The 20,962-nt window shown below is 43.6% G+C and overlaps 1 protein-coding gene across 5 annotated transcripts in view; it reads left to right on the forward strand.

Moving 5' to 3' along the window:
* Positions 1–20,962, forward strand: part of PHF21A (PHD finger protein 21A) — a 136,975-nt gene that overhangs the window by 48,892 nt on the left and 67,121 nt on the right. For all 5 annotated transcript variants that reach the window (XM_081906037.1, XM_081906036.1, XM_081906035.1 and 2 more), the window contains exons 4-5: positions 6,423–6,455; positions 7,153–7,218. In XM_081906037.1, coding sequence (XP_081762163.1) covers positions 6,423–6,455; positions 7,153–7,218 — 99 coding nt within the window. The remainder of the gene's footprint in view (positions 1–6,422; positions 6,456–7,152; positions 7,219–20,962) is intronic.

Consider the following 20,962-nt stretch of genomic DNA (forward strand, 5'->3'; position numbering starts at 1 on the left):
AATATAAACAGAAATCCACTCAACAGTTACAATAATTTCTAAACTCCAATCAATAAAACAACAGCTGCTGGGTGACCTTGGGCTAGTCACACTTCTCTGAAGTCTCTCAGCCCCACTCACCTCACAGAGTGTTTGTTGTGGGGGAGGAAGGGAAAGGAGAATGTTAGCCGCTTTGAGACTCCTTAGGGTAGTGAAAAAGCGGATATCAAATCCAAACTCTTCCTCTTCTTTTTCTTTTTCTTTTTTTTAAAAAAGATGATATGCTTCTCATATGTGCTGCATAGCATGGCAGGACAGAATCTCAAACAAAGATATACTCTGAATTTTCTGTCTTCCAGTTCATTCAGTTCTGATGACTGTGTTGAAAATATATTATGAGCCAGTGGATCAGTTATATTTTACATTGGGTATATTTCAAAGTGGTTTACTTCTAGATTTCAACATGGTTAACTCTAAACAATAGATGGCAGGCATGGTTTACTTATTGTACAGTGTACTTGTTTTAAGAACTCAAGTTTGACAATTTCCAGCCTGTTTCTAATGTCAAAGCAATAAACCAGCCTCTATTTCTGTGTTACTTCTTAGTAGGTTCAATTTTTGTGGAACTTTTATGTAATTTATGCAAAAGCTCAGTATAAAAATAATTTGAATGGAATCTAACATAGTGCTAAATGAAAATTCCACCAGTGCAAGAATTTCTCCTTGCATGGTGGGACATTCTACCCCTCTCTTCCTCCCTACGCTGTGGAGAACATTTATGCACATGGAAACGTGCAAATTGCTCAGAAAGTACACAGTCCTACACCCCAAATGGAGCAGGTGAGGCCCACTAAGGTCAGTGGGAACTAGTCACGAGTAAATTTGTATAGATTTTTGTAATTGTGAAAGATCCATCAGACTTGGGATATTCATTGAACATATTTTTATAGAAAATAATCTTTGCTAGACAGATCCTGTCATTGATTGCATTGTTTGCATAGACATTGCTAACAGCATTGTGGGTATCTCTGAATGTAAATTCAGCTGCACAGTCAACTTTATCCTCTCAGACCTGAGTTCTTTTCAGACTAAATCAAAGCTCTTGTAGACAATTCTGACACCATTTTCTAACGTTAAGGTAGATGCTGTGGGTCTGTACATAAATAAATATTTCTCTCATGTAGTTGACCAGCTCACTGGTAACACTGACTTATATGCAGACTGAGAAAAATGGTTGTGTGGAATTATTTACAGAAGTGAGACATTTAAGACAAAACAAAATATGGAGAACAGTTCTTCACAAGTTGTGCATGACTTGGCCTTATGCAGGACATGTAAATATAAAGGCCAACAGCTCTTGCCTTCAGATTACCAAACCATGTCAAACTTGTCCAGGATAATCTCTTAAGAGTTTGAGTTTGCATTTGAAGTAGTAGAATTAGCACTGAAATAACAAGTTTTTTTGAGAGATGCAGTTGATGGATCTTTCACATAGTTGCAATCATATACACATTTATTTGTGACTAGGTGCATTTGAACTCTATGGGATTATCTGGTTTGTATGTGCTTTATAAGACTATTGTGTCAGTGATCTGCAAGCTTTCATGTATGCAGATACAGTGGTGCCCCGCTAGACGAATGCCTCGCAAGACGAAAAACCCGCAAGACGAAAGGGTTTTTCGGTTTTTGCGACGCTTCGCTAGACGATTTTCCCTATGGGCTTGCATCGCAAGACGAAAGCCCATAGGGAAATCTCGGGGACCTTTTTTTAAATGCTGGCGGTGGGGAGCAAAGCCTTCCCCCCCCTCCGGACTTCAGAAGAGGTCCAGGAAGGCCGGCGGGGGCGAAAGGCTTTGCTCCCCACCGCCAGCATTTTAAAAGCGGTCCGGGATAGCAGGGAAGCGCTTCCCGCTATTCCGGACGGCTTTTGAAGGCAGGCAGGGGGGGCAAAGACTTTTGCCCCCCCTGCCTGCCTAACCGGGGGCTTTTAAATCGCCCCGGGACTGTCCGGGGCGATTTAAAAGCCCCCGGACGGCTTTTGAAGCCTCCCCCCCGCCCGGCTACGGGGCATCATCCCGATGCCGGGCGGTGGGGCAGGAACGCCTCCCCCAGCCGCCCGGCATCGGAACGATGTCCCGAAGCCGGGCGGCCGGGCGGGAAAGCCTCCCCCCCCGCCCGGCTTCGGGGCATCGTCCCGATGCCGGGCGGTGGGGCAGGAACGCCTCCCCCAGCCGCCCGGCATCGGGGCATCGTCCCGATGCCGGGCGGTGGGGCAGGAACGCCTCCCCCAGCCGCCCGGCTTCAGGGCATCGTCCCGATGCCGGGCGGTGGGGCAGGAAAGCCTCCCCCAGCCGCCCGGCATCGGAACGATGTCCCGAAGCCGGGCGGCCGGGCGGGAAAGCCTCCCCCCCCTCCCGGCTTCGGGGCATCGTCCCGATGCCGGGCGGTGGGGCAGGAAAGCCTCCCCCAGCCGCCCGGCATCGGGGCATCGTCCCGATGCCGGGCGGTGGGGCAGGAAAGCCTCGCCCAGCCGCCCGGCATCGGAACGATGTCCCGAAGCCGGGCGGCCGGGCGGGAAAGCCTCCCCCCCCCGCCCGGCTTCGGGGCATCGTCCCGATGCCGGGCGGTGGGGCAGGAACGCCTCCCCCAGCCGCCCGGCTTCGGGGCATCGTCCCGATGCCGGGCGGTGGGGCAGGAAAGCCTCCCCCAGCCGCCCGGCATCGGAACGATGTCCCGAAGCCGGGCGGCCGGGCGGGAAAGCCTCCCCCCCCCGCCCGGCTTCGGGGCATCGTCCCGATGCCGGGCGGTGGGGCAGGAACGCCTCCCCCAGCCGCCCGGCTTCGGGGCATCGTCCCGATGCCGGGCGGTGGGGCAGGAAAGCCTCCCCCAGCCGCCCGGCATCGGAACGATGTCCCGAAGCCGGGCGGCCGGGCGGGAAAGCCTCCCCCCCCCGCCCGGCTTCGGGGCATGGTCCCGATGCCGGGCGGTGGGGCAGGAAAGCCTCCCCCAGCCGCCCGGCATCGGGGCATCGTCCCGATGCCGGGCGGTGGGGCAGGAACGCCTCCCCCAGCCGCCCGGCATCGGGGCATCGTCCCGATGCCGGGCGGTGGGGCAGGAAAGCCTCCCCCAGCCGCCCGGCATCGGAACGATGTCCCGAAGCCGGGCGGCCGGGCGGGAAAGCCTTTGTCCCCCCTGCCTGCCTTCCCAGGGGCTTTTAAATCGCCCCGGACAGCGGAGAAGTCCTCCGCTGTCCCGGGCGATTTTAAAATGCCGCCCGCCAGAAGAGGTCGGGGGAAGGCTTTTTCCATAGGAACGCATTAATTGATTTTCAATGCATTCCTATGGAAAACCGTGCATCGCAAGACGAAAAACTCGCAAGACGAAGAGACTTGCGGAACGAATTAATTTCGTCTTGCGAGGCACCACTGTATAGCTGGAACTGAAATATTTTGATTCTAAATATAGAGTGCAAAAAACAGACCATTTTCAGGGAGCAACATATGTACGCGTCTGAAAACGATTATCCACCCATTATATGGTTTGTCAGGTCAGCTTGATTGTGTCAGTCATCATCTCCAACTGGAGATCAGCACTACAAAGCTGATAGCACTAACTATGTGATTGTCTTTCATGCATAGTTCCAACTCAGTAACCAAGGCAATACATACAGCTCTGGATACTGGATATAGTTAAACAGCATGTGAAAGCCTCAGTCTTTCACATGTATACGACTCTTGCTGGGTTGAATCCAAGACTTTGCTTGCACAAACGTAAGCACCACTCATATACAGGTTGTGGGTGAGGCACTCATTCTCTCACATCATGACATTGCACACAATTTGGAAAAGCCTTACTGTCCTGGGGCAGTTTTCCAGTGGGCACAAGTGGCTCTTGGATAGGGGGACAACTCCCCCCCCCCCCGGTAAATGAATATTGGAAGCACTTCCACTCACTTGGAGGGAGGTAAGTATTGGGTCTAAGTCTTTACGTATAGGTTTATGTACTGGCCCCACCCCAGCTAAGGAAGGCATAGTTAAGTCTTTATTGACAAGAGAAGCATTTACAGCAGCTTCCACTGTACTCCATGTACACATGGGCTTCTAGCCTCTAGGCAGTTGCCCACACGTCTGGGCCCTGTGGAGCGTTGCAACAACAGTGGGACCATGATCTCCACCCCCACCCCCCGCTGGCTTATAAGGGAGCCAGTGTGGTGTAATGGTTAAGAGCGGTAGTCTCCTAATCTGGGGAACCGGGTTCGCGTCTCTGCTCCTCCACATGCAGCTGCTGGGTGACCTTGGGCCAGTCACACTTCTTTGAAGTCTCTCAGTCCCACTCACCTCACAGAGTGTTTGTTGGGGGGGAGGAAGGGAAAGGAGAATGTTAGCCGCTTTAAGACTCCTGAAGGGGAGTGAAAGGCGGGATATCAAATCCAAACTCTTCTTCTTATATACCCTTCTCTGACGGGTTGCACACACATAACCTGAGACATCTCCTGCATGGAAGTGGTTGTGGCTCTTCCCTCTTCTTTTTTTATATTATTTTCAATGCAGAATCATAACAAAAATTACAAGCATTGAGTCCAAAATAACACTATACAAACAAACAAACAAACAAACAAACAAAAACGGAACATACAAAAAGAACGAGGAAAACCCCCACAAAAAACAACAACTCTTCCCTCTTCAAGTTCCTCCTGTTTCTAGAAGACAATGGCATAGAGGATGGTGAGGCCTGATCAGCCTCTTCCTGCACCTCTGGCAGGTCCTGTGTCGCCCCCTGTTCATCCCTAACAGCTGTCCTCCTTCTTCTTCCCCCCTGCTCTGGCTCCTGCCTCATGAGTGGCACTGAACCGCATAATTGCTGACACCCTCTCCCAGGTCAGTCTCCTCCCCCCTTGCTTTGGCCACACACTCATCAGAGCGCTGTCAGCCCTTGACAGAATAATAAACAGAGTTCACATGCTCATTGCCATTTTTGATCCCTTAGCATCTTTGTCACTTTCAAACAAGAAAGATGGATCGGAACGAAAAAAGAAAGAAAGAAAGCTGCAAATCTTCTAACAAGTGACTGTGGGGTGAAGAAAAATGCATCTCAGGTTTATTTTGTCCATTCCTGCAATTTTGGCAATTCAGAGTTTGTGTCCCTCTAAATTCAAATTATTAACCTACAAAAGAAAGTATTCTTAAATACATCAAAAGCAAATTTTGACAGACTTCGCTCACCCCAGAATTAGAATAACTTCAGCATTAAATAGTTGTGGGAATGTAATGGTCAATACCTTTCTGCTTTAAAGCACAAGCTTCTCCTTTGAATTCAATGGTACCTGTGTTCTTTGCATGAAAGTGTGTTCTGTCAGGCGAGACATGAGGAGACTATTATAGATAGTGCATTTCTGCTTCCAAAAACTACTCTCTCTGTGTGCTCATGTGTTGGGGAGAGGTAACCAAATGGGACATCAATTCCCCCCGCCCCTCAGCAGTATACCGTTTTATTTAGAATGATGTTGTCGTGCTGCTCATATAGAGTGAAAGTATTGTTAGGAACTGTGGGAAAGATCACTAAATCCTCATATAGGTATAGTGCAAAATTGTTTACTAGTGCCAATTTAATTAATTTTGATAGATCAAACACATATTCTATATGTATTAACCTAGCAGATTTATAATGCTATGAGAAGTTAATTTATCTATTCAAGCCATTATCTCCTGTAATTTAGCTGGATTACACAGTTTAATTCGCCAGCAAGCCTTTTAAAATCACTGAATAAGCTTCGTATCAAGACCAAGGATCAAGTGGTCAGAGGGAATATTTCTAATGTGCTCTCCCAGATGGAACAAACTTCCTATGCCACTTGGTTTTTATACTGACTTTTTAAAAATATGAAAAAGTACCCAGAGAAGCAGAATACCTGAGGAGTTTATTAGGTTCTTTGGAGATTTTCGTGTGTGAGGCGGGAAACTTAACCTGAAGTGCCAGTTCTTACAGAATTATTGTTTTCATTTATTTGTAAAACACCAAAATACTAGGTGCTTTTGCTAACACCAGTAACAAGCCCCTGCTTTCTGACTTACAATTTAAGTATATAAAAGTAGCACAAAGAAGCAGGGCAAGGGATGCAGCAAAGTTTGTTCTTTGACTTCTGTCCCTCAACCAAGACCACATGAAGGAAATTCTGTAGTTTTTTATTATATAGATAGCTTTTTTTTACAACCGAACTGATTGTCTGTGTTGCTTTTCATATTAGTTTAAGATTGTAGTTTTAGTTTAGCTTACCCAGCTTTATCCCTAGTAGCAGCATACTTAAACATGTGAATAAGGGTGGCAGAAATAAGCAACACCTTTTATGAAAAATCCAGTTTTAGTCAAGGAGCACTGTATAGGTTTTGCTTGCAGAACTTTCAGTAAAGCACATGCAGTACTAATACCACTGTCTTCTATTTTAGAAACTGGTTGCCCAAATGAAGCAGGATCCACAGGTAAATATGTTTTGTTCACACTCTTCATTCCTGAACTCAGTATACAAACATTCCTCTTGTTGCATTTTTCACAAAGTGAAATAGAAAAGTTCATCAGGTCATATATTAAGTAAACGGTCTCAATAATATTTCTGACATTGTTTTGTTCACAAGAAGATTCTTAAAAACCATATCATGAGGAAGGTAGTGGTTTGTTTATTTAGTTCACCAAAATTGTAACATTGGAGGTGCATTCATTTTCTTTCACCTCATGTATACTATAGGCACATTCTGGTTCAGAAGGTTTTAAGTGTGAAATAGCCTTTGGAATGTGGTGGTGGTTTAATGTTAGATGTATCTTTAAAAATAATTTCATTTTTCTTTAGTGGTGCACATCACTGAAAGAAAATGTGGAGCATATTGTAGGGTACTCCTTGATGTCCTTGTTAATTAAGTCTTAAATGGCATTTCATGTCTTCATGAAATACATGAAAATGCCACCCAAATGATGCTAAATATTGAAAAGAGCCATAAAACTGTAGCACCAGGCAGTTCAAATAGGCTTCACTGTTGTGCTGTTTAAGCAGTCCCATTGGTTACAACCTAGAGGCGCTTTATTTATAGCATTCCTATGAGTTTTAGAGTCCTACTACTATTCTTTATTAAGAATTGAAAGAGCTTTCTCACAGATACTTTTTTTCTCTCCCTTTCTAAACAGAATGCTGATCTGAAGAAGCAGCTTCATGAACTCCAAGCCAAAATCACAGCTTTGAGTGAGAAACAGGTAGGGAAACTGGTATATTTTTAATAGCATCTTCTAAAGATACGTCTTCTCCCAGCTACCACAAAAACTGCTAATTTTTTTCCCATGTGTGAAAATAAGTGTGGGCATCCAACACTTTTTGGCTCTGGTTTGATGTATATAGCAAAACAAAAATAAATATTGGATGCACCAGTCATAGATAAAGTTTATCTAGTGCAATGTGGTACTGGAAATTTGTGAGGCAGACTAATGTAGAAGTAGGAAGACATTGGACATTCGAAGTGTTGCACAAGTGAAATGATCACGCTTGTTACAATGTGCCTGTCAAAATAAGATACTAGGTTTAGTTATTGAACTCCAGATGTATTTGATTCTTTTTTAAAAATCCCGCTTACTTCCACATGGTAGGAGGTGGAAGTTGCTGGCCTTAACAGCTATGGCTGGATGCCCCTCTTTCTCTCAACTTGTCCTCCTCTGCTGGCTGTGTTGTATGCTGGGGCTCATCTGTGGCTGCGACCAGTTGCGGGTGTATTATGAGGCGTGCCTTGGGTGTGGACCAGAAGGGAAAAAAAATTCCCTCTGGTCCGCTCCCTGGCTATAAAAGCCAGTTGTGCCATGGTCCCAGCCTCAGTTCATCTTGGGATTCCCTGCTCACTCTTCCCTTATTCTATATGTTTTTGGGCTGCCCAATAGTATGCAGGCACATCCCATGGGGGAGCTCTGCTGAGGAAGCCGTCGGTCACTGTATTCAGGGCCAGGCAGACTCATTTGTGTGCAGACTAATTGGGCCTGTCTGGGGGCTTCGCCTACCTCATAGCAACAGTCACAAATTTTGGCAGATAAGGCATTGGGTTGGATTCTTAGCTTTCATTGAGCAAGAGTGGGCGGACCTCACCCTGCTCCACAGTATCAGGGTAACCCTTTAACGGGATCCTTGGGCAGGGGGGTTAGCCCAATTTGATGTACATCATAGGGCAACCTTCAGCCTTGGTTAACCCTGCTAAGCATCTGCCAGGAGTCAGGCTAGTTGATGTTAGGATACAAAACCAATGCCGGCACCAAAAAGTTCTGACATCTGTAAAATTGTGGCCTCTTTAAATCCCAATACTGTTGTCCTGTGTTTTGTTGCAACTAATGTCATATCTGCCCCACCTTACCCGTGGCTCCATTGTGCCTAGGCTCACAGTTGAAAATCTGGTTGGTTATTGGTTGGATTCAAGGTGCTGACCATTGTTTGCCACTTTGGTTTTCATTCCGATCTGTAGCTGGAGTAAGTGATGGGGGAAGATGGGGGTGCATGACTCCTGAGGTTACCCCCAATTGCCAAATTGTGGTTTTGCATTGTGCCTTTTAAATATTTAACAATGGTTCAGTTTAGAACAAAAGCTTTAAATGTCCATGTGCATTATAGGCTAAGAGGGAATTTCTAATGAAGTTCCGTTTCTGACTTGAGCCAGTAGAAGACACAAATAAATGTCTTGTGACCTTTTGTAAATTGTATTTCCTCGTGCTTTCCCACCTAAGATATTTGTCATGGCCATTTTGAGAGTTATACCAAGTGTCATGTACAGATTTTTAATTTTTTGTGCTGAATATAACTACTGCTTTTGCATTGTGAATGGTGATACTTTACTTTTTAACTGTGTTTGTATATGGCTGGGGCATAGGTTTAATTATTTCTGTGCAGAAAGCCTTTGTGAATCGAGCTGCTGTTTAGAAAAGGCAGTTAGGAGTACTTACTATTTCTATCCAAGCTAGTGCACTAGAATTGTAGGTAACATTACTGTGGAGTTGCAGCTGTGGGGAGGTTGTTCATAATGTAATACAATTATTTATATAGTATCCCATCTTTAATGATAATGATCCTTCCAAGGCAGCTTACTACTACTACTACTACTACTACTAATACAATAATAACATTACCATTAGATGACAGTAAACCTTACCAGCTCATCAAGATCCGTCCCACAGGGCAGTTGGTGCCAAGTGACCCTGTGCAGGAGGAGGGGACTGCTCAGTTGGAGCAGGCTGTAATGTTAGCTTTGCTTCCCCCCCTTCCCTGTCCTGTTCCTTCCCCATTTTCCCCTAATGAGGGTGAACTGAGGGTGCACCAGTGGAATTGGCAGAACCTATGCACATCAAATCACTGTGTGTTGGAATCAGCTTCACCTTCTCTCAATAGTCAAAGAGTTCTGAACCCCTCCAACACTGTTTTTACTTTCGGCCTCCCAGATGCTGGAAGAATCAAACATAATAGTGTAACAGACCTTTCCATTGATGCAAGATACAATGGTTGCATTCGGGAAAGAGGTATTTAAAACAAACTTTCCTCGCTACTAGAGTTGTTCAGCAATGGAATAACATTTTACGGAAGGCAGTGAAATCTCCTTGTATGAATGTTCTTAAGAAAAGTGTGAACAGTCATCTGTGGAAAACTGCTTTGTCATAGAATCGCTTATAACAGGGCAGAGGGTGGCCTAGAGTGCTCACTGGGTGAAGTTCAACTCTATTGTATTGCAGTAGTGGAGGGGAAATCCTATAGTGTTATTTTCCTACCTGCTCTCCCCCACTCCCCACACTGTAAACCACTGCCTGTTTATCTTACCAAAAACTTAATATCCTCAGTATGAAGTAAAATATTAAATTAAGGCACTCCCAAGTGTGTACCAATGCCCATGACTTTCTCCCTGGGGGTTCAGATATTGAAAGCTCAGTGAGAAGCAGAGGGGGGAAGACAACAATATAATGTATTTATCGAGAAGTGGAGCCTTTTTATAATGTACTGGAATAATAAGGTACAGGGTAATGTAAGCCCATTAGTGTCCCTTGGAACGTTGTGATATTAATTTATTATGGTTGATTTTTGTGTGGAAATCTGTTCCTATATGTTTACTTCTAGATATTCCTTCCTACTTTTGCATTATTTGGCATCTGTTAAGCACGTCAAAGTGCAAGTAGATAAATAGGTACCGCTCCAGCGGGAAAGTAAACGGCATTTCCGTGCGCTGCTTGGGTTCGCCAGAAGTGGCTTAGTCATGCTGGCCACATGACCCGGAAGCTGTACGCCGGCTCCCTCGGCCAATAAAGCGAGATGTGCACCGCAACCCCAGAGTCAGTCATGACTGGACCTAATGGTCAAGGGTCTCTTTACCTTTGCCTTATTATACGTATTATGTTACAAATAAATACATGTAAATAAAACAAAAAAGAAGAATTTTGAAAGCCTATAGGTGGTCTTGGTAAGGATTAGCTTGATATTCTCCACACACACCCCAAAACACCAGTTTGTATGCTAGCATCTGGAATAGCCAAACTTTTGCTCTTCTAGAATGCCCTGTGTGAGCTAGTTACATAGATACTCCATAACGAAGTTTTTAACTGAAGTATGCTCTCTCACATTCAGCTCAACCTAGCGCATGTGGTGGTGCACTGATGGGGACAAAATCCACTGTAGTTCTACATTGTGGTTAAACTTCCTAGTTACAGGAGATGGAGCTCAAGCAGGCATCATGTTTCTTTTTAAAGAACTGATTTCAACAATTTCTGCTGCTTACTACTTGAAAAGTAACTGAATCAAGCTGGGTCATGGTCACTGTGGCCTGAATCCAATACTGTCAGCATTAACTTTGTTTTTGTTTTAAAAGAGATTGAAATGAGATGGAACATGGTTAAAAGCAGAATGGCAGATGCTTTACCTCATGGAATCCTACACATCATAACGTTATGCTGATATGTCTGCCACTTCAGTCTCTGTCCTAATTTTCTTCAGTAAAGGTTGTTTTGTTTCTTAATTCTGTGTCATGAGCTATGCTAGTCCCTAGGACACAGCCAGCAAGAATTGGCTAACATTCTTTCTGAGACTTTAAAGAGGCAGCAGCTTTAACTTGTGTTTCTGAATAATTACCAGGCCCCTAAAATGCAACAGAGTGTTCCAGTGAATGAATGATCAGAATGTTAGCAACTGGTTGTGCATTGAAGGCAAATCTAGTCGGTTACTTAAAAGTTTTTAAGGTTAATATTGGTGATTTGTTCTCTGAAGTTGGCATAATAATGTGTGTGTCAGTAAATTCTTTAGCTGGTGCAGAGGGCCCCTGATTGTTTCAGGGCGAGTTTGATGCAATGCCAATAGATGAGTCATATTAACTTACCAATTCATATGTTGAGCCAGGGAGAGAAGGCTGTATATTGATGGAGAGGCTGTGGTATTGGGTAGAGCAAATTTAGTATAAAGCTTGATTTTCTGGCCTGATTTGACAGTCTTTTTAAAAGTCATGTAAGAGGAAAATTAAAAACTTAATATTGCTGTGCAGAAATAGATTATAATGGGTAGTAGCTGCTAGTTCTTTCTTCTTACAGAAGTGTTTTCTGGATAAATCACAAGTGTTCTGTACATAGGGGCGAAGCATAATTTGGCTATTGTGATGAATTTTTATCTTTTCATTGAGTTGCAGTTTCTAGTATTTTTGTAAGAGCTGTTTTAAAAAGTGATTAGCTTGCAAATAACATGCAGATATTACCATGCAGCCAGCGTAGAAACACAAGCGGTTGGCATCTTAACAACATTTACCTTTTATCAAGCAAGACTCATGAAGGAGGGACAGTCCTCACTCTGCCTGCCCAGTGCCCACTGTGTCTACACCACAACTAGCGTGGAAGTCTAGTGGCTTGGCAGAGAAGGGATGGAGTGATCTGAACTCATCCTCCGGCCTGCTCACTTGGCTGCATGGAATTCTATGCATTTGCCTATGACTAGCAGGCTACTTTCTTAAATACAAGGCTGATAATAGTAAATGCTCAGCTTGCTAAATACGCTTACTAAAGCTTTGGAACTTCTCCTATACTGACAGCGTGTCACTTAGGAAATGTGCACTTCAGTGTCAGAAGCTGCAAACCAGCTTTAGATCACACTGCCGGATTATTTTTGAGGTACTGTTAAACATCAAAGCAGTCAAGTTTTCAATCCCGGGGGGGGGGGTGGAGGGGGAGAGGACCTGAAGAAAGATGAAAACTGTTATTAGGATCGAAGTTCCTAACTTTCAAAACTTTGTTGCATTTTGAGATGGCCTACTTTAAGTGTGAAACAAGATGGTGAGTTAGGAATTTTAATAACTTTACAACAATATAGTGCACAGTACGCTTTGAGATAGGAAGTCTTCCTCTTTAGTAGATAAAGTTATGTAACTAGAGCAGTTTTGTTTACCGTCCCTTTGAATTTCTAAATATCTGCTGCTGACACGAACAGCAAAAAATTCATGTTTATATAGAAAGTGTTTTCTGATGGGCGCTCTTTGTTTTTATATTATGCTTTTATACGCTAGGGCCCCAATCCTATGCACTCTTACTTTGGAATAAGCTCTATGAAATTCAGGGGGACTTAACTCAGAGTATACGTTCACAGGATGAGACTGTAAATTGCAAGATTAATCCTTTTACAGGGGAGTGAAGTATGTGTTTGTGTCATCCACTGAACCAAATTCTTGTGTGCGCCTCTCTTCCCCGTTTTCAGAATGCATTTCGGAACTTAAGTGCTCCTTGCTATAGTAAATGTGATTACCCTTCCGCTGCCTTCCTGAAAGAATAGATTTTTCAGGCAACAATACTTAAAGTACTAGCTAGAGGGAGGCATTACTCCCAGTTACAACTGTAGCAAGAATAAGGAAACACTGAAGTAAGCCATTCTCCCTCCCTCCCCCACTCTGTGATTTCTAACAAAAACACAGTAGGAGTTTTTTTGGGGGGGGCAGGGATAGTGACAGTTCCATACTGCAAAACACCTCAACGCAATAAAGGAATTTACTCCCCTATCTTGTTTCTTGCTTTTCTGGCTGTATATGTGACTGTATATGGTACAAGCTGGACTGGACAAGCAATAGTTCATGTAGCAACAACTTTGAGATTGATACTGGTGCATAATGGCCACCCTGGCAGGTTGGAAAACTGTTTGTAAGGGAGGTTGATTATAGGAAGCCTTTGATCCCACATCTAAATATATTTTGAGGAACAAACCAGAGCTTCCTATTCTAGTCTCCACCTACTGTTTTTGTGTTTAATATTAGGAAAATGGTCAGAATTGAAGTAGATCCATAGGATTCATTCCAGGATAATACAACCTATTCTGAATGCCAGTATGCAGAATTTATTTTTACTTTATTTGGGAGGAAGTAAAGTATTGTGATACAGGACTTTTACCTACAATGCCGCTTCCTTTGCAGGCAATCACATACAGATAATTAATAAAAGTTAATTCTTTTAGAGAGCATATCAGTTGATTTACTTTCATTTGTGAATCCTAGAAAACAAGATTTTCCCTGCCATAAGATGTACAAGAGCTCAAAAACTGCTGTCAAGTGTAAGCAGCACTTGCAATCCTCCCCGCATCATAAAGCAGGTGGCAAGGAACTTTTTTGGTTCTGGGGGTCAGGTCTTTATCTGGCTTCACCCTGCAGACCATCTTTGGCAGGTGGGTAGGGCAGTTTACCTGTCAATCACATAATGTCACTATGATGCCACATAAAGCAGACATTGGCTCTGGCAGGGTCTGTTCCATTGAGCAGCAATGAAGAAAAAGGGGTCTGCTTGCTGTATGTGCAGTGAAAGAAAGCAAACTCAGTTTTTTATCTGATGCTGATCCTTTTCAGAGGCTGAAGAAACCAGTGCAGGACAAGCTTTCCAAGAAGATTCCGCCCATCAGCTGATGAAATAATTGGCATCATCAGATAGGCGGGGTGTGTGGTTTAGAGCAGATATCTACAGACCTTTCAGATCCTGGATCCACTTTTGACCTAAACATGCATTTGGGGAACCATTTCTTAATCTTTACCATGTATTTACATGGCAATAGTGTTATTTTTATTACCCACCTTGGGTCAGACTGCGACCCACTAGTGTGGAGCTTTCCAAACTTTTCATGTCGGTGACACACTTCTTAGACATGCATCATTTCGTGACACAGTAATTTAGTTTTACTAGCAAACTGGAGGTTAAAGTAACCTCTTTCCAGTCCCTGGAGGAGCATGGGGAGCGTTCGTGCCACACACCTTCATACTGCAGCCAACACACTAACGTGTCTTGACACACAGTTTAGAAAGCTCTGCATTAGTGGGTCCCAATGCACCAGCTTAGGGGAAATGGTCTCACAGTCCAAATGGGATCCCCTGGTGGGATCCCCAATGGGATCCCCTGGGTTGGAAGTTCCCCACTTCTGCCATAAACCAAACTCAGTTTTTAGTTGTTAGCTTTCTTGGCTGAACTTCAGGCTTTTACTAAATTGCATAATAAAAGTTGCATCCTCAATAAAACCTTGTATAGAGAGTGTGCTTCTAATTTTCAAAATGCCTTGTAGTGCTAATTGGTGTTTTGTTCTCACAGTCATGCTATTATTTCCTTCTTTTGGATATGGAAAATTCAGACTGAGAGTTAATGATTTGACCAAAGTCTGACAGAAGTGAGACTTTGATACCCATCTCTCTGACCAGTGTTAGAAACTCAGATACAGTATACAGTCATACCTCTTGTTACATTCAGTTCAGGTTACGTCTTTTCAGGTTGTGTCCTGCAGCGACCTGGAAGTACCAGAAAGGGTTACTTCCGGGTTTCGCTGTATGTGCAGATGCGCAAAATGATGTCACATGCATACGCAGAAGCGGCAAATCGTGACTTGCGCAGACTCTGGTTGCGTTCCTCTCAGGTTGTGAACGGATCCCGTTCACAACCAGAGGTACCACTGTATAAGCTAAGCACCAAATAAGCTAAGCACCTTAAACCTAGGTTGTGGTTGCCACAATGGAATGTTTAGGCACCTTTTTTTGCAATGTGATTTGTTGTTGTTGTTATCCATTTCATTTCTATGCCACTTTATATTTTAAAGAAAAAATATCAAAGCAGTTTGCAATACTTTAAAACGTCAAATAAAACAACCCAGAATAATAGAAATTTAAGCTTCAAGGAAAATATTTCATGTCTTTCTCTCTAACTGACATTTTGCTTCCCTTATATTTTATTTACCTACTTAATTTATATAGCTGCTCCATAAGTACTCTTGGAAGCCAGTGTGATGTACTGGTTAGAGTGTTGGACTAGTGCCTGGGAGATCAGGGTTCAAATCCCCTCTTAACCTACTTCACAGGGTTGTTGTAGGGATTTACTGAGGACGGGGTGAACCACATACTCCTTAGAGAAGAAGGTGAGATATAAATCAACAAATGAGCTCTTCGGGTTAAGAAAGCTTAAGAAAGCTGGAGGAGTTAGCCAGATGGAGATGTCAGTTGCCAACCTGGCATCCAGGGATCTCCATGTGGTCACAATTGGACCTGTACCAGTCACAAAACACACCGGGGACCTGGGTTTTTTTGAATGCTGCCTCTGACTGAACTTCAGTTCTCCTGGAGTGTACTGATTCACTTAAGCCACTGTCTCTTCTGAGTTTGTACTTTTGTAAAGCTCAGGGCATCCCTCAACCCAAATGCAGTCTAGTGCTTTTTCAGAACACTTGCCCTAGACAAGAAATAAGTTAATTAGTTTTTAGTTGCCTCAAAAGGCCTGTTCTCTCTCCCCTCTCCCAGGAATTATGCTTTAAAGGAAACTTCTTGAGCCTAATATTTAAGAGATATACTACATTGGTAAAAGGGGATTCAGTTTTTAAGAAATACACATCAACTTTTTAGGAAGGAAGAAGGAAGAATTGACTAGTGTGAAAGCTTGAACACTAAGGGCCAAACTAGATGTGATGTAGTTACATGAATTGCAACATGCGCCTTTTTAATGATGTGAATAGGAGAAACCTGAGCAGCCATTGGAGGCTTTTCTTGAAAAGCAAACAGCATCTATGGAGATGCATGTTTATAGGAACAAGCAGGGGGAGAAAGAGTTAAAACTCCCCTTCCCGCTCCCCATACAGTGATACCTCGGGTTAAGAACTTAATTCATTCTGGAGGTCCGTTCTTAACCTGAAACTGTTCTTAACCTGAGGTACCACTTTAGCTAATGGGGCCTCCCGCTGCAACTGCCGTGCAATTTCTGTTCTCATCCTGAAGCAAAGTTCTTAACCCGAGGTACTATTTCTGGGTTAGCGGAGTCTGTAACCTGAAGTATCTTTAACCTGAAGTGTCTGTAACCCGAGGTACCACTGTAGTCCCAGTGCTGCTATTTACACAACAAAAAATGCTGATGTCTTAAAGTAAACATACCACTGCACCACTTCTGTATGTCCTTAGAGCTGACTCACATATAAGAGGCAATGAATATAGTCAGGGAAGGCAGGTCCACTGGGGCATAGCCTTCCCAGAGAAAATGTAAAGCTTTTTTTTTTTTTAAATCCTCCTCAAAATTTCAAAGCCACACTTTCCTGTCCCAAACACAGTTTTTGCTCCCTTTAATATACGGAGGCATTTCTGTCAATCAACTCTCTATCCAGCACAGGAGTCAGAATTGCTTCAGAAACAGTCCAGTGTGGTGGTGGCATTGGCCTAGCAGAATCATAAATTGGTTCTAAGTATGCTCAGAGCTGTTTTCTTGAAGGCCCAAGAATTAGCAGGGGGTGCTTCTTACTCTGAGGGCCTTTCTTTTCATTTAGTTCAGTATTTGTTTTGTGACCTTGCTAGAAGAACAAGCAAGCAACAGTGGGTCTTTTTCTGTTATAAATATCCACTTTTTTACTTAATTATCTTGCTTTTTAAAAAATTGGGGAATTGGAAGTAGAAATGGTGGGATGGCTTGTGTATGTGTTGCAACAAACTCTGTATTAAGCATTTCCCCAAATTCACTTATTAAAAGCTGCAGCAGCTGTTGCGGGTGGGACAGGGCAGGTAAGGTTGTTGGAAGCCACCCAGAGTGACTGGGGAGGCCCAACCAGATGGGCGGGGTATAAGTAATAAATTATTACTATTATTATTACTAAGGTAGATCTGGGCCATGTCCAGTTCCAGAGTATTTCCCAGAGTATTTCCAGAAAAAAGCAGGTGGGAACCCCTGGCAAGGAATACATATTGAATGCAAAGGAACCCTGCCACTATTATTTCTGCCTTGCTCTTTTGTGAGTTTGTCAGTGAATTTCTAAAAGAAAACTTTTGGGCTCTGATACTGTCTGGATATGACCCCACATCCTTCCCTACACCTGGAAGATGCTCTCCTAAATCTCAGACATAATAGAGGTTGAGTATAATAAGTCTGGTGTGATGAACTCTGCACATGAGCAGGACTGAGCCATGCATGCAGATATATTATGATGTGCTCTGGCTCAAATGAAACCAAATTCAAAACTTTGTGTCATGTGGTATGGTTTAACTTCTAAACAAGAGGTATGGAGTCAGTCTTGCCTGAAAATCATACATGGGTCTTCTTACATGGAATCTCATTCCCTTTCCTTAGATGTGCAGAGAATAATGGGTGTGTATGTTTGTTTTTAGAGAGGAGGAGGCAGTGGCACTCTGCACATGTGTAATTGCAAGTCAGAATGTTACCAGTTGCCACTGGGTAGAGTCCCCCTCTGTTCTGGAATTCTTACAAGTGGTATTAGCCACTGACGTGAAAGACACTCTCCCTTGAGTTTTTACTGCTTGCATTGGCCACATTTGAGAAAAAAACAGCACCCTTGCTGTGCACATCTACCTGCCTTGTTCTTTTTCTGTTTGTGCTGTACCTATTACATACTCTAATTATTTTTAAAGATTTGTACACAACAAAAATGCATACGAACATCTCACCTCTTTAATAATAATTCAGAGCAGCATATATAGATTTCCCAGGTGCTCTGTCATCTTTGTGCACTAAACAGACCTGCTTAGCTTCAGAAAGGTTGCTGCACCACGTGCCTTTAGACCACTGCCTTGGCCCTTGTAGGGAAGAACAGTAGCTGCCAGATGTAGCAACATTTTTTTGCCATGGGTGATCATGTTCAGATAATTATGAGATACAGACACACATTCACATGACTAGCACAGCAGGAACAAGCATTACTCTTTCAATATGCTTTCAGCTGTAGTTGTTGCTGTCTTTGCGCTTTAAATCAGCAAAAGACAACTTGTATGCTGTGTTTTCTGTTTGGTCTAATGGTGTTTGTCTGTTTTTGTCAGTGGAGACTATGACTGGGGAGAAAATAATACAGATTTTGCCTGGGTTAAGTTTTGTCTGTCTGAAAATTAATTGTAAATATTTGCTTGTTACTTGTACCTGTAGTGATGCAATAAATGTTGATACTAAAAGCCTCCCAAAATTTCCACGAATGTAAATAGAAACATTACATTGGATCCAAAGGGTGCCTTTGCAAATGCCATGTGTGCAACGTAATTTCTCCTCTCCCTCTGAATGCATTGCCTGTCACAAGCACCTTCTGTGAGAGGGGAGAATTACCCAGATTTGGGTGGAAGTATATGGGCTGTTTGAACACTGGCAGGGTAGATTCATTGAGACTCCATTATGGTATTTCTTCTTGATTAAAAATGTTCTATGCAAGAAAATTCATAGTTTTAGATTTGCAGTGATCTCATTTTCTAATACCCATCTTTTCAGGTTTGCTTATCTGGGCAAGATGTTTTAGACCATCACTATTAATCATGATGGTATTTAGTGACTCTAATCAGGTATTGCGAAATTCATTAACAGGTCATTTTTCCTGAAGAAGAAAGGGGAAAAGCAAATGAAGAAACAGGCTACTCTCTCACTGGAAGCATTTGGGAATTTCTGGTCTCAAAAGCAGAATCATAATAAAGAAAATTCTGACCTTGAAGAAAAGGAAGAGCAGCAAATAACAAGCTATTGCAATGGAAAGGCTGAGAGAGACCAGGGCAGTTATTGGAACTGAGTGGGCTACTTTCTTGCTTTTTTTCTTTGAAAGCACGAAGCCTGTAGAAAAGCCATATGTTCCAATGCTTTCTGACATTCTGCCCCCTAAGAGAACTTTTCTGATGGAAAGCACTTCAAACAGTGTTGCTTGTATTTAACATTGTTGGAATTACATACTGTTGCCCTGGTTTCCATCAACCAGGTAGGGCTGGTGGGGCCCATAACTACAGTTAGCTTTAGGAAGAGTCATAAGGTCTCTAAAGCTTTCACTTTACTGGTCAAAGATCAAGATTAGAATAGTATTTAGTTAGGAGTCCTCCCTTCTGTAAGAAATATGGGTCAGGTAGACTGCATGAGGGAACATAAAGTTGACTGCTCATAGCTGATGACAGAATAACCAGGATCTGACTGAGGCACTTGATTGAAGTAACATAGGCTTGTGTAAATCTATCCAAATAACAGTATATTATAGCAATTAGGGGTTTTTGCTGTCGTCTTTTAGAGAGGGGAGGCTATTCTAATTTTTATATTTCTAAGTTCTCATGTGTGAGTCTCTGAAGTGTTCCATGCCAGTAAGTTGACTGCATGTTGCTTGACAACGTAGATACTGTTGAATATTCCATGATTCCAAGAATGCCAGTGTGTCTCAATGGCAACTTACTTTTTACATTTCATTATGGTATTATTTATAAGCAAGTGAGGGCTGCTTACACCCTACTCTGTAGTGGTCAGGCAAATTTAGCACCAGAGAAAACTTCTCTTATTGGCTTCCATCTGTAGTTACAGGCATGCTCAAATAGGAACAGTCACCTGTTACATGCCTCACTATTTAGGAGCACCTGTGATTCCACCATGCTTGCAGTGGGAAGCAGGAAGTGCCCCCTTTATTTATGCATTTCATGGAGAAAGTGGATAGAGATTTTATTTTATTTTTAATCTATTTCATAACGCTAGATAAATGGTATGGATTCTGCCTTACTAGAGTGGAACTCTGCTAACAGAGTGTGATGGCCTGGGAATCCGATTCAGAGGCTGAACCGGAGGAATCCCAGCCTGCACAGGAGTCCCCGCCTCCAGGGCCGGCTGAACTGGGGCAGGGCCTTGATTCTGAAGCGCCTGCACCTGTGCCGGATTCGCAGGAGCAGGTACTAGGTGAATCCACTCTGGCTCCAGAGGTGGTTGAGGACTCAGTGCCTACAGGTGAGTCTCCCCCTGGGCCCAGTAACCCTTCAGCCTCTCCTGAACTGCAGAGGCGAAGGGCAGAGAGGCGAAGGGAACTGGTTTCTCCCAGGAGGAGTGCTCGCCTTAAGGCCAGGAGAGGCGGGTCTCCTGGGGGCTGGGACCGCCCCTGGCCTCAGAGAAGATAAAGGCCAGTTAGCCCGGTCCCAGGTTGCGGGAGCAACATCGTTGTTGAGTACCTGTTCCTGCCCGGACCCAGACCTGACCCTCCAGTGTTCCTGTCCCCGCCCGGCTTCCTGCTTTGGACCTCGCCCCGCTCCTTGTGGACTGTTTCCAGGCTGGTAACCCAGGATCGGACTTTGACTACACCAACGGTAACCTTCCCCCTGGGACCAGCACACAGAGTATGCTTCTGTTGGCAGAGGAGAGGTGGCGGTTTCACCAATTGCCCCTTCCCCCTGCAATTTTATAAAGTCTGCTCTGGAGGGTTGGCATGGGGTGGCGGCACTGTGGGTTGCATGGGGAAAGGCCTCTATTTCCATTTCCTTAAATGGGAGCCTCTGCTGGATCTGCTTTGTGGAACAAAATGTCCGGCTTTTATTCTGTTTTAAATATTTTTTGTGTATGTAGTTAGCTACCTCAAGAGTCTTTGAGAAATGGGATAGAAATATTTGAATAAATAATTCAATCTGAGGTTTTAGAATTGGGCAGGTTGTTACATCTTTACTTGTTTTAGAAACCTCCTTATTGTTTCCAATCTAAACTTATTTAATATATTTATTCTTCTACTGTGGTCACTTTCAACTTA

This window comes from Podarcis melisellensis (assembly GCF_964234715.1).
Source record: "Podarcis melisellensis genome assembly, chromosome: 1".
Lineage (NCBI taxonomy): Eukaryota > Metazoa > Chordata > Lepidosauria > Squamata > Lacertidae > Podarcis > Podarcis melisellensis.